General features: G+C 40.9%; 2 protein-coding genes across 4 annotated transcripts; one reads left to right on the top strand and one right to left on the bottom strand.

Annotated features, from left to right (window-relative positions):
- Positions 1–733: 733 nt before the first annotated feature.
- LOC135497587 (kelch-like protein 20) lies at positions 734–5685 on the bottom strand. The gene is made up of 8 exons (XM_064787361.1): positions 5595–5685; positions 4033–5067; positions 3559–3705; positions 3216–3347; positions 2599–2775; positions 1995–2141; positions 1533–1698; positions 734–1259 (listed from the first exon to the last, which is right to left on the bottom strand). The coding sequence occupies exons 2-8, from the start codon at positions 4958–4960 to the stop codon at positions 1112–1114; spliced, it is 1845 nt and encodes a 614-aa protein (XP_064643431.1). The 5' UTR covers positions 4961–5067; positions 5595–5685; the 3' UTR covers positions 734–1111.
- A 225-nt stretch (positions 5686–5910) lies between these two features.
- LOC135483923 (ADP-ribosylhydrolase ARH1-like) lies at positions 5911–13649 on the top strand. 3 transcript variants are annotated; one of them, XM_064764997.1, is made up of 12 exons: positions 5911–6038; positions 6726–6957; positions 7166–7219; positions 7533–7634; positions 8686–8761; positions 9568–9624; positions 9978–10099; positions 10566–10671; positions 11205–11378; positions 11670–11720; positions 11924–12026; positions 12360–13649. In XM_064764997.1, the coding sequence occupies exons 2-12, from the start codon at positions 6795–6797 to the stop codon at positions 12618–12620; spliced, it is 1269 nt and encodes a 422-aa protein (XP_064621067.1). In that variant the 5' UTR covers positions 5911–6038; positions 6726–6794; the 3' UTR covers positions 12621–13649. The 3 variants fall into 3 exon arrangements, with proteins under 3 accessions (XP_064621067.1, XP_064621082.1, XP_064621074.1); XM_064765012.1 differs by lacking the exon at positions 8686–8761 and adding an exon at positions 8266–8341; XM_064765004.1 differs by lacking the exon at positions 8686–8761 and adding an exon at positions 8131–8206.
- Positions 13650–13809: the final 160 nt, after the last annotated feature.

Raw genomic sequence — 13809 nt, 5'->3', positions numbered from 1 at the left:
AAGAGAAAACGACGATAGCAAGCAACTCTTTAGTCTTATTTGCTAATTTGAGAAGAGAAAACGTCGATAGCAAGCAACTCTTTAGTCTTATTCGCTAATTTGAGAAGAGAAAACGACGATAGCAAGCAACTCTTTAGTCTTATTCGCTAATTTGAGAAGAGAAAACGACGATAGCAAGCAACTCTTTAGTCTTATTCGCTAATTTGAGAAGAGAAAACGTCGATAGCAAGCAACTCTTTAGTCTTATTCGCTAATTTGAGAAGAGAAAACGTCGATAGCAAGCAACTCTTTAGTCTTATTCGCTAATTTGAGAAGAGAAAACGTCGAACCTAGGCAACACATTACGGGTTTTGGAAATGAACATTCAACGTCACTAATCGACACTACTTGATGATATTATATAGATATTGCCCGCCACGGAGGGTAACCTGCCGAATGTCTCCCGAGGCTTTGGGTCATATTACCTGTATCACTGCACGAAATGGGTTGAAATCATGACTTAAATGGCACAGTATACTTTAGTATATAAGGCATGTTATGAAATAGAATGAGATATATTGGTAGGATACTTCAGGAAATATGTGGGGGCAGAGAGAATATCTTGAAAGCTCCTCAGCACATCCAGGTCATCAAAACAGTCCACACTACATGAAGCACAAACACATGCCTGGGAGAGAACCTTAGAATAACAATAAACAAAACAGAATTCAACCTTTATTTCTTACTACAACGTTTTATTGTATTGTTATGTACAGATTTACATATACTTTTTATTTTAGCGGTTTTCAAGAATAAAGGCAAGTTATCTTTTTTATTCTTGCTTGTCATAAAAGATATCTCATTTAGATAGATGAATAATGAACACAGTGGTTGAGAATGGTATCACATACCCATAGATACTAATGCTACATTTTTGTATCAAACATAATAAAAAGAACACACGTGTCTGTGCCACTGACTACATCATGAACACCAGTATCAACTGTTGATTGTTTTGCGTACATACAAAGGGACTTTGGGCATCAGCATATACGCATCTGTACTGAAGTTTAGGACATTCATTCTTAGCACTGAATGAACCGCCACATCACCTAGATATTGTTCATGTCTCCTAAACAACACTGGCCATTCCATCTTGTTCTTTCTTCTGTTTAACGCGCATGCACACGCAGCTTAACCAGCTCCTACTCGACGCCATCTCTCCAATGACACTCCACAAATCTTTAGCTTCGTCGTAGCATTCAATAGTGTCATGGTACCTGGACAAAAACAATGGACAGTCTTAAAGACCAGAGAAGTATTCACGTTCAAAGTCATAGGTCATAGGTAGGAGATAATTTTATCAGGTGAAGGAAGTGACACCATGTTGGAGGAATTGGTTGTCTCTCCATTCAATGCAAGGATGGAGCTTAAATGAAGGTCAAAATCAAGGTGCCAGCCAAGGTTTTGGGCAAAGACAGCTCCACCCCAGTGCTTGGTGAGCAGAATGTCCTCTCATTTGATTCCTACCCTCCCATTCACCCTCTCCTTACCTGTCCCAGCCCTCTTCGCCACCCAGCACATATATCTTGCCATCAACCACAGCAACCCCTGGTCGGTATCGCCGCTCATTCATTGGATTCCGGCTCTCCCATTCACGTTTTCGTGGATTGTATCTCTCCACCTTGTTGGTGTTCTCAGTGGAAGCATGCCATCCACCTGCAAATGAAACTGATGATTTAGTATATTCAATAAATAGGGGGCTGGGGCATTTGACTCATTTGTTAAGGTGTTGGACACATGATTCAAACACTGAGATCACACGGCTTGCAACCTTTGGCAAGTCACTTTACCTCAAATGCCACGCCCTTCAAAGGAGTTGTCAGAGCAACAATCCTTTGTTACGTCAAGGCGAGCAAAAGACCCTATGATCCGCCTACTCCATTGCCAAAGATTAAAGAGTAAACACAGAAGATGCACCAAGATTCAAGTTGGCAGATTCAGTGTCCCCTTACCTATGACATATATACGCCCATTCAACACACAAGCAGCAGATCCTGATCGAGCAATTAACATGGACGGTAGCTGTGTCCAGGTGTTATTCTTCGGGTTGTAACTCTGAACAAGGTCAATTCCATCTCCATCTTCTAGCACAGCCCCTCCTGCAAGACAAACTCACATAGATTAACTGGAATTTTGAATGAAACGTTTCCTTCAAAAAGCAATTATCGCACAACTGCTACGATGACGATATGCTCAATGAGAGCTTTGAAGTGTCAAGTCGGGAGATTGCGACAATGCTTTCCTTTTTGAGGCAACTCTCATGTAATCTACTGGCAACAACAGTTGCTATCGGAAACAAAATCTGACGCAAATGTGTCAAGATATATAATAAAGGTGGAATAAATAAATCATCAGATGTGTCATGAACAAGAAATCATCAGATTCTGGCTTTTAATCATGGCTATGTTTTATTTAAAGGGTTTATAATTCTATTGCTCAAATGCGTGAGGTTGGCCTGTGCCCATATAGCATACAAAAAATATAATGCAGAAGGAATCTATCGAGGGGCGTTACAGATCAGCTGAATGAAGACTGGAAACATGATATTTCACTTGCCAGTTACGTAGAGGCGGCCTTCTAACACAACAACAGCAGGACTTGTCACCGCCATTTTCATATTTGCAACGAACTTCCAAACTTTAGTACTGGGATCGTAGAACTCAACACTGTCAAGTCGAGAACATCCCTCCCAACCACCCACAGCATAGACATGGCCATCCAACATAGCTAGTCCTGGAAAGAAACAAACACAAATAAGTCGAAGTATTCTACTCCTGCTTCAAAAATCAAGTTGTTTTTTTCAAATTACTGATTAAGAAATGACACCTGTTCACAGTTAGTGATTTCAGTAGAAAATCCCTTAGAGGGTCTTTTTGTTAGCAGGACACCCTTCTAGGACTGGACACTGCTTTTAGACCTGTATTGAACATTTCCATTGAATTTGACCTCTATAATTAGGTCACCTCATAAGATTGCACCCGTCAGCCCAAAGGGTGATCCTAATAGAGAGGTTCTTCTGTACATCCAACACTACTAAACGGAGACTATGGCAGGAGCTCTCAACTATCTCACAGTACATCAGAACTGACAACAGGGGTTGGCAATACCTTTCACAACTGCTTTCTTAAACCTTAAAACAATAGGAAAATAGGAATTTGTCAATATTGTCAAACCTAGCTCGGATCTTGGTACGTTCATGGATTCCATTTGTTGCCAGGTATCCATAGTCGGATCATACCTCCAGAAAGCCTTGCTGGCAGAACCGTCAGGAAACTCACCACCAGCAAGATACAGCAGATTATTTCCTGAAAATATAGAAGTTGTGGATATACAGACACACATAGTGGTCGGTATACATTTACTGAAATGTTACTTTCAAGAGTAAAGCAGTAAAGGCTAAATACATTCAAAATGCTTACAATTATTATAGTGAGTCTATGAGTCTGTATAGCAACGATTGTCAGTGTTTCAACACGGAGTCCCATGCAGTATTCTCTCTAGCCCATCACAACTCACCTGAAACAACTAAACCATGTTTACTGACAGCAAAAGGAAGACACGCCAACGTTCTCCATTCTTTCACTTGGGGGTTGTAACTCTCAACACTTCGCAAGACAACTTTATCGTCTTCTCCTCCAACCGCGACAACCACTTCAACTGTATCTGAGAGAGGGAAAAGAGTTAGCACATCAGTATCACGTCACTGAAAAATAAAATGACCTACTCACGCAACAAACAATTCCTGTTGCAAAATCAGTCAAATGTAGAGATGTTGCTGTAAGAGAGAAGGAACTGGCTTGTTCATTTGAAATAATTGAACTTTAGGAGGTCTTTATGCCATAGACCTTCTTGAGTTTAAACTTGTATACAAGGATAAGTTTCTAAAACACAGACCTCGTTCAAATTGAAAGCCATTCCAAACAGGGAGGCTTTATTTGTCAAGGTCGAGTTGCACTCTCGGGTAGGCGACATGACACATGAGAGAAGTACCTGAAGCTTTTCTTGGTCTCGTCCTTGCTGAGCGTAGTTCTGAGCGTCTGTCTGGTAACAAATGGTAAACTTTGGCCTCTTCCACTAACTGGCGACATTTATTTGAACTGACAACGGCAGGATATTTCTCGACACAATCGAACATGAAGTATGGACTGATGAGCGGTAGGCGTATGTGTTCGAAGACCAACTCAAATTGGTCCTTATGGCAGTCAACGTCACTCTCATGCCACCTAACAACAGCATTGTAAACGAGTTCTTCATTATCCACCTCTAATTCATCACTTGAGATCAGTTCTGTTAACTTTGTATGCTGAAGGCTGCCAAACTCTTCTGATGCATACACATCTTTAAAATGAAGCAGCGTGAAGTTTTTTGCTTTCTTCTGTAAAGCCGTACAAGACATTTGTTCAGCAAAACACCAAATACCCAAACAGTTTGACTCGTCCATATTTTTAGCCATGAATTTACAGCATGCCTCTTGCACGGGTAAAACCTGCAAGAGGCTTGCTGCCGCTAGGAGGGATTGGACATTGGTCTTGGTCAGAAGGATCTCTCCGGTATATGCATAGTCAATCAATAATGAAATCATCTGCGCCTCAACACCATTCAAGGTGACTTTATCTTGCTTACTCTCCATGAGTTCACTGGAAAACATGGCTCGGAAATATGCACTATATGCAGCAAGCACTGCCCGATGGCACGGAAACTCACGATCCTCAACACAGATCCTCACATCACAGAATCGGCCTTCTTGCCGCAAGCTATCTAGTCCTTCCAAGATCCCCTTCGAGTGGTCTTCGCTGCAGTATCGGTGATCACCATCGCAGCTACTATCATCTGACATATAGCTGACTTCTCCATCGCTGTAGCCGGTGTCATGCCGACTCATCAAAGCTTCATGATTGAATGGTAAGGAGTCTGCCATCTTTTTCTGAACACCAAGAAGTGATTCAAAACAGCAAAAGGCGCTAGCTACCAACAGGACATGTTTTTGAAATCAACCATGATTTCTGAAAGTGTAGGAATCTTCACCTGAAAAAAAAGAATACTTCTTACTTTAGATCGGACAACATTCATCTGTGAAAAACAACATTCCCATGGGCCTCAGGAGTCTGCTCCCACGAGCATATGATTGACCCGAATACTTAATTGTCATTGGCATTGTTAATTTGAATGCATCATGATCATGAATCATGATGATCATGAATCATGATGATCATGAATATGATGATGATGAATCATTGAATTGAATGAAGACTTCCAACTTTGTGTTTCAACAGGCTGAAGCTGGTCTTTCCGAGATTGGGCCCTTCAGTCAGGTTGATTATCCATCCAATATTTTCGCGATTACGTTGGCATGTACAGAAACGTTGCTAAGCTTCACTTTTTTGTCGATAAGGTCGTAAAAGACAGGCGAATCTGCTAAACCTCTCTATTTTTTCATATTGACCCTTCCAAAAAATCATTATTATTTTTATCATTTCTCACTCTCTCATTCTAAATGTTTCTGGATCGTAAGCCCTCCGTGTTTTGTGACCTATATCGCATCAAAAAAGTACCTTGACGTAAATAAATCAACGAGAAAACGCTGTTTTTTCCTCAAATTTTCGGTCGGATGAAACTGAAGAGATTTTTGGTTCTCAAAGCGCCAAGAGAGGTCTCTGCTTGTTTTGTGACTTCACCGATGTAATACATGTAATACCACAGTTTGCCAGAAATAATATTTTTCAATTATTTTGCCATCTAGAGATAAAAGATAGTCAAATGATTATTAATATTAAGGTAGACACATTCATATTAACCTATTTGGTGACACAATATACATTTATGACAAAATATTCATTTCAAATAGTGTTACAGGTTTGATACATCATTTCATATCCAGTAATCCACTGTTTACTTCCGCATTTCTATTTTCACAAATTTTGCAATACTTCAGCATCGAATACCAGTCGAGCAGTCACAAGAGACAAAATTTAAATTAGTGCAATTGTTTGATAAAGGTTTGTTTTGAACTGAGCCTGAGCTTATGAGTAGATGAGTATGATATGTCTGAGTGATGGCAGTACTGTAATGACACTCAGTCTGAGTCTCAGTCACGTATGCTAACCATACCATGCCATTCAGCCACACCCCAGTCCCAGCAATCAAGGCATCATAGGCTCTTGTCAGGACACCCTTTTACCAGCTAGGGTCACAGTGACTGATAGCATTGTTCCAGAGTAAATGTACCTTGCTTAGCCCAAGCAGAACTAGGCCTACTGACCACTGACAGTGACACTGTGACTGACACAGTGACAGTTCACTGACCAGTGTCAGTGACCTCTTCCACCCGGCTGATGTGTGTGAATTGTTTTGTTAATAATAGGCTCTGGTTTGTCTTTGTTGAAACCGTCTATTACCTGCCAATCTACACAGGCATAACTGGTCAGCATGCAAATGACCTTGGTCAAAATTATCAGCCACAGAGACATGACCTCATAGAATCTACCTACAATAACTGATTTTGTACATGTAACTTCTGACGTCTGACCGAGAAACCTTTTCTGATTAACAGGCTTAAAATCCATCCAAGAGGGCCAAGTCATTCCCTTAAGCACTTGGGCTACCTTCTGAGCAATTCCCAGAAGCAGCCATTCCCCAGAGTCGTTCTATTGCTCAAGACTTATACTTCCTTTTTTCTGGCTCAGACTGCCTACTATCTATCAGAAAAGAAGAGGAAAATCAATCATACAGTTTGCCAAAAACTATTGAACACAATGGACAAGGACAAAGAGGACCACTTTGTTGCTGCAATGGTGTTGAGTGGTGTCGGTGATGCACTTGGTTTTCGCAATTGCAAGTGGGAATTTTGCCATTCTGGTGAAGTGATCCACAAGGAGGCCGCTGCTTTAGGTGGAGTTGAAAACATTCATGTTGCAAGTAAGTTGATTGTCACCTTTCAAGTGGGAGTTTTGTCCTGATTGTTCAGATTAAAGGGCTTTACCACTTGTGTTTCTGCCAATGGATAACCCAGGACATTCTAACTTATTTTGAAAATTGCTTGGCAACAATATTCAGTTTAAATTTCTAACAGAAAATTTATCATGTAGATAGTGCAGTTACTCATTGTATGATTTTTGCATTTCAGAACCTAAATGGAAAGTAAGTGATGACACAGTGATGCATCTAGCAACAGCTGAAGGTAGGGTTTAACTCAGCCTCCCCAAATCTTGGATGTCCCTTACTTTGATGTCACAGCAGAAAACCAGAAAACATTTCTTGTTTTTAGTATTTTTAACATGTTTTAGGCTTTGTCTCCAATCATCTCTGTGTCCTTCCACAAAACACCCAACCTTACTCTGCTGCTCCCAACCCTGGAGTACAAATGAGTGCATGTTAGCATCCTTTCAGGTGGAGTGATGCTCCTAGTAGCTTCACAGTACAGGAAGTTTTATTGCACTTTACCACAGCACCTGGAGTCTGCTCTTCTTTACAAATGTTGTATTCTTCTTCAGCATTGGTGGATTCAGGACATAGGCCAGACAAGGAGTACCTCTATCTTAAGCTGGCTGAGAAGTATAAAGAATGTATGAATGATATGATAGGACGATCCCCAGGTGAGGACAAAGTCACAATAATGGCACTAAATGTCACCAAACATGCCACATTGTGGCATGTTTGGTGACATAGACAAAACCAAATTGGCATATCTCCCACACATCCAGGGCTTCTACAAGCTCTTTCTAGACCTCAAGCATTGTTGGTGCTATCATTGCAGCTTGATAGTGCAATGTTACGATGTGATGTACTAATGGCAAGACGACGTGAGAAGAGGGAGGATGTGCAAGTACGTAACAGCCTGGATGGTGCAGATCATGGCTGAATTTGGCATCTTTAGTTTTGTCTGTTGGAAGACTTATGTGATAAAGAACCTTTTAGTACTGAATGAATCACTTGCACGAGCATGTGAGCACAATGTAATACTTCCCCATACTTAATAGTCGGGGAACTTTACAGTATCATTCCAAGGTGAGGGTATGAAGTGAGGAAGTGAGCAATATAAGTTTGGCTGATACAGGTGGACCCATCATTGCCCCTTCCTCTCCATTTTAGGTGGTACCTGTCAATTTTCTACAAGGGAACTTAATCCTACTAGGAGAGGTGGTTACCTAATCCCATTCAATTCAGGGTAGGTCAGAGATCGCTGCAATGTGCAATGAATGAGCGTGGTTTTATTTCTAACCCCAGGTTCTGCATGTAAAGAACAGTGTAGGAAATTAAGACCACTGAGAAAAGATGGGTATTATACAAAGTTCAATGATAGGTAAGAATGAGTCCTGGCACCATGTCACAGTTGTATTGGTTTACATAATATTTGCACCAGGTCTCAAAGGAAACAGCGTGGAAAGAGCTAGGACAAAGTGCATTCTTTTTCCTCTTTCACACACAGTTGCTTGAAATCTATAAGGGATGAGTCATTGTAAAAGGATCAATTAGGTTTATTCCTTACTTGGCTCATCAATGTGTGAAAAAGGAAAAAAAAAGCAATGTTGGTGTAAAGCCATTGACTGGGAAAGACCTGGTGCAATGATTCTGTAATCAAATCAACTGAAGGGAACTTCATGCACATGCAGTATTCTAAAACATGTTCCTCCTATTTTCTTGTAGGGCGCTCTTGTACGAACTCAATGCACTTAATTGACTATACAGTTAAAGGTGGTTACCAGATCCCATTTGATACTCGGTATGTTCTGTTTTCTTGATCTTGGCTTGGACAGATTTTTGTGATGAAAACCTAATTATGTATGGACATCAGATATTTTCTTTTTCTGCATGGATGTGAGAAGTTGTGCATGGTCAGAGAAGCAAACATATGAACCCCTGATTTCCTCAGGATATCTTCCATCATGCTTGCACTCTACCCAACATAATAAAGATGTTTCTCCCCATCCTTTTTCCCACCTTCAGATGACTTGTATGACAAAATGGTGGGTTGATTTCAGGAAACTCTGTACGAGAAACATGTCAGTTGTGACATTTAGTGGAGTAGTGGATTTGACCAGACAATGTGAGGTCACCAGTACGTTACTCGGCCTGTCATTTCACCATGAAGGTCATATATTGACCTTAGAACATCCCTAATTGAGCGACAGGCAACATCGTTGCAAACGGCACATTTACCAACTGACTAAGTTGTCTCTATAGTACATAATCGCTTGATGACGTATTGATGTTATCCAACCAGACAGAAAGATGAAGAGTGTTGTGAGCCATAAGCTTGAACAGAGAGAGCTGACTTTGATAACTGCAGGTTCACTGGCAGTGCACTGTCACTGGTCTCAATAAAAAACATGTGATTTCTGTAACTAATGGCCCCTGTGGTCTACTAGAATTTCAGAATTTTTCAAAGTTTGTTTGACAAGTGGTCTCCTCAGATACATGTGACTTAGTGATATGTGCATTTGATCCTAAGTATGGCTGGCCCTTCAGAATCTTGAAATGTGGAACACCCACTTTTCTAGATAGATGATAATCTTGTTTCTTTTTCAGAGGAGGGGGGTGTGGTGCTGCCATGAGGGCAATGTGCATTGGACTACGATACCCACGGTAAGTAGGTTGGCATGTTGAATGGAGAATAAACAATAGCTTTCCGCATGGACAAAATTCATCAATGTGCAAAGAGTTGGCGTCAATTTGGCATTTCGCAATTATGACGTACTTGTTAGCTAACCCAGGATCATGCCCAATAACTCCTTCTCACAGATTCATGACCACAAGTTCAGACACAGGTACAGCAGGGGAAGCCCCGTTACGATAGGTGACTTTCAGGTAAGGGTAGGCCCAGTTTAAGGCACTCTGTGGGTTCTTACATCCTCACTTGGTGTATCAGCATGGCTGTAAAGTATGGCTGTTTTTTCACTTATGATAACATCTTTGCGACCAACTTTCTCCCTCTTCAGACCAGAAGAAATTGATGACCTGATAGCAGTCAGTGTTGAAGCAGGACGAATGACCCATCACCACCCAACTGGTTACCTCGGGAGTCTCGCTGCAGCTCTCTTCACATCTTATGCAATTCAAGGTAAAGGAGGAGAGGAGATTCCTCTAGAGCAGTGTCTTTCCCGTCCCCCCCCCCATCCTAAAAGTGCTATTTTCTCAAGTTACTCTTCATCATTATGTGAATTCATTTCCCCGTCACATGTCAAAAGACCATGTGAGTTAATTCTTGTTGAAGAATACTAAAGTTGAGCAGCACTTGTGGAATTTGAGGTTGTTATTTCTTGATGGAAAGATCAAGCCATCATGAATGCTCAACCATATCCTCAATACATGTATGGACATGTGATCATTTATGGCTATTGAGCAACCAGTACAACAAATTACTTTAGAATACTTCTTGTATTTGCCTTTATAAACAAAGTCTAGTTGTTGGAAGCTGCCGGTGACAGAAGTCCATGGCGAAGGTCCCTCACACTTTTGATGGCTTAAACCATGGAGTACTTTACTTGATAAACAAAGTCTTTATAACCTTGTTGTGTTTCTTGCAGGTGTGCCAATCAGAGAGTGGGGTTGTCGACTGATGAAGGTGTTAGATAAAGCGTTAGATTACGTCAGGTCTCAGGGTAGATTTGTCAAGGAAAATGAAGCGGCTTGGTAAGTATACAGAAATGTCTATCAGTCTTTTTATCTATGGCTATCTGTCTGATCGTCTTTCTTAGCCCTGTGGTCAAGTGGTAACTTGATCGCCAGACAAAAGGTTGTTTGCATAGCTTCAATCTCCAGCCAAGGAACATTCCTTAACTAGTGTTTCAGACATGCTTCCTGATCTCACCAAAGGAGAAGTCGCAGAATTTGATAAAAGTGAGCCAGAGCATATAACAGTCACACAAATGCCCAACTGGCTGCAACGTGCATGCCTAAAAGTTGACATCTGTTGGATGACCGGCTGGAAACAAAGTTACACCCATTTAGCAGATTTATCAAGAATTCCCTTTAAAATAGCTTCATTCTCAGCACCATGATTTGTTTGAAACATTACTCAAACAAAACTATACAGAAAGTACTAGTAGTAGAGATGGGAGGGCACACTTGAACATGACTCTTTTGCCTAAAAGTTGCACCACAGAAATGACCATTTTATTTATTGATTTGATTGATTGATTGAACCTTACTTCCTTTTATTCCAGGAGTTATTTTCATGACAGATGGAGGGAGTATTTGAAGTCGCGGCGTATTTTCAACGGTGATGCTGATCCCGTATTCCCCAAGAAATACGGCATTCAAGAGAGAGATGACATGTATAAGAAGTGGAGTTACAGTGGCTGGGGCGGAGCAAGTGGTCACGATGCACCAATGATAGCGTGAGTCACAATCGCCAAGTCTTCGGCTCTCTCAGTTTTATAAGAGGTTATATCAAAATGATTTGAAGCTGAAAATTACCTTGACGGACAGGTTCACTGGTTCCGAAAAGAGAAGACTTCTGTATGGTGTTTTGCCTGGAGGAGGGGGTCACTAACTTCGTCAAACCTTTGTAGATGATTCCATTTCATAGCACTTTTGCACTTTCACACGTGTGATACATAAAATCAACAGGTGCTTCTTCTACAACTTGTTTTCTGCAGAACTCACTTATGCCTAAATTGATATTTCAGGTATGATGCATTACTAGGTTCTGGTAATAACTGGAAAGAGCTCTGCAGTAGGTGAGTGTCAAAAATTACCTACGTAGGTTGTTGTTAGGGAAGATCGGTAGCATAGTGGTCAGACCACCAGGTTCATGATCAGCAGGTCAAAATACCGACTCTCAGAGTGATCACTGCTGTTCTGTCTCAGTGTCCTTTCTTGAGAAAGACACCCTCCCTACAATTAAGTGTGTTTTTTTAATCTTTTGGCCTGTCTATTTCAGGGGTATGTTCCACTCTGGTGACAGTGATAGCACTGGGGTAATAGCTGCCTGTTGCTTTGGTGCTATATATGGATTGGAAGGGGTACCAGAGAAAAACCATCAGGTATGTGCCATTTCCTACCAGGATGTAAATCTTACCTCCAAGGCGGGGCTCTCCCTTTGACCTCTAGTCAAGAACTCGACCAAGGATTTGGGACGTAATTTGAGGTTTACCCAAGCAGTGTTGGTTAGATTATCTTGTACCTACATGTGCAATGAAGTATTAATTTCTATTCTAAATGAACAGTTACCATATTAAAACAAGCATTTATATCCTACATTGTAAACCAAGGTCATTTAGAAGGTAATACATGTCTGTCTCTAATGTTGAACAACTCAATTTTAGAAACTGCAGTCTTTCCCAATTACTTATTATGCATTCTTCTTTGCATTGCAGGATCTTGAATATAGACAACGTTTAGAAACACTAGGGCGAGAAATCTACAAATTAACTATTCAGGATGAATTAGTCTTCGAACCTTTAGCAGGAGCAGTACCTGTAGTCGAGACACCCACAGCAGAAGATAAAGAGACAATGCAGCTGTTAGCGGCTGCTCCTGATGTGCGTGTTCTCCCTAGCCCTGTGCCCAGTCCAGTGGTGTCTCCTGATGAACCCTACCCAAGTGCTAGCTCATTAGGAGCTGTGGGTCAGGATTGAGATCATACATGTAGCACTCCGCTGACCAGTAGGCCTAAATCCTGGGGAATTATTACAAGTGTTGGCCTCGAGGTAGTGCTGGGCAAGATTTGGTCTGGTTGTGACTGTCTTTACTTTTTCATAGTGTTGGCTTTTACGGTAGTGACAGGCTAGAAGAAATGGTAACATAGGGACTACAAATGTTACGCCAGAAACAAAGTGAGTCAAATCGCAAAATATGCCAGGCCAATTGATTTTATAAGTCCGTTTCTGCTACATGAACATGTAAATTCTCTCTTTGCTGCTGTGCTTTTCTACCATGGTTAGAAAGTTAACCACCATATATGTTGTATTCAAATGTAAAGCATTGTATTGCATGACAAAAAATAATGGTGATAACGGGTTGTTTACTTTACAATGTAGTTTCAAAAATAATAATATCTCTTCCTGCATGACAGGTGCCAGATTTACATGTATGTTTACCACTGTATTGCATAAGCTCTTGGCAAATCAAGTGCAGGTCAATCCAAACATCAACTGTACATAAAGGGGTGTGTGCAAGAATTTATAAACCGCTCGCCCATATTTTGCTTATTTTGAAAAAGTCTACAAATTTGCACTTTACACCAGGTCACAGTGTTGTTGACAGCGATGCACAAGCACTGCACTTACCAGGTTCTTCCTCTCAGTCAACGGTTTTTTTTGCAGACATGGTTAATATTTTGAGACCAATGCAAGAGGTCTCTTGATGTCAGTCCATAAAGGACAATTGGACAAACCAAATGGTACCAAGAACTCCATTTTGCCAAAAGTCTGGGTTACCCTGTTTTCAGCCACACCCCTTCATTTCGTTGCTAAAAGGTTCCGCTTATCAAGACATACATGTTAGCACCATAGGCACATAATGCACAATGTCATCTATATGTATGCTTTACAATGATCAAGAAGAATTATACCTGTAAGATTCTATCAGCTGCGATCTATTCTTATTAACATTTGGGCAGTATTGTATATTTCATTGTCTAAAATACATACACTCAAAGAGAACAATGTCCTGTTGTTTTTTTCTGTACAGTAGAAGTCGGTCGTTAGACACAATTGTTCTGACTGGCTGCTCGATGGAACTGATGTGAAATGAAACACGATCGGTAACGCTGGACTTTCAAGGAATTGGCTACAGATAGAGCGTCAGGATGGGGATAGTCACATC

This window comes from Lineus longissimus, chromosome 1 (assembly GCF_910592395.1).
Source record: "Lineus longissimus chromosome 1, tnLinLong1.2, whole genome shotgun sequence".
Lineage (NCBI taxonomy): Eukaryota > Metazoa > Nemertea > Pilidiophora > Heteronemertea > Lineidae > Lineus > Lineus longissimus.
This window is presented reverse-complemented; position numbering and strand designations above follow the sequence as displayed.

Excerpts from the sequence above, each read along its gene's own strand:
- LOC135497587 (XM_064787361.1), bottom strand. The coding sequence starts at position 4,960 with ATGGCAGACTCCTTACCATTCAATCATGAAGCTTTGATGAGTCGGCAT. Across the intron at positions 2,142-2,598 it reads AGGCCGCCTCTACGTAACTG|GAGGGGCTGTGCTAGAAGAT; the intron begins GCAAGTGAAATA and ends TTTGTCTTGCAG. Across the intron at positions 1,260-1,532 it reads GGCGAAGAGGGCTGGGACAG|GTACCATGACACTATTGAAT; the intron begins GTAAGGAGAGGG and ends GTTTTTGTCCAG.
- LOC135483923 (XM_064764997.1), top strand. The coding sequence starts at position 6,795 with ATGGACAAGGACAAAGAGGACCACTTTGTTGCTGCAATGGTGTTGAGT. Across the intron at positions 10,672-11,204 it reads AAGGAAAATGAAGCGGCTTG|GAGTTATTTTCATGACAGAT; the intron begins GTAAGTATACAG and ends CTTTTATTCCAG. Across the intron at positions 12,027-12,359 it reads TACCAGAGAAAAACCATCAG|GATCTTGAATATAGACAACG; the intron begins GTATGTGCCATT and ends TTTGCATTGCAG.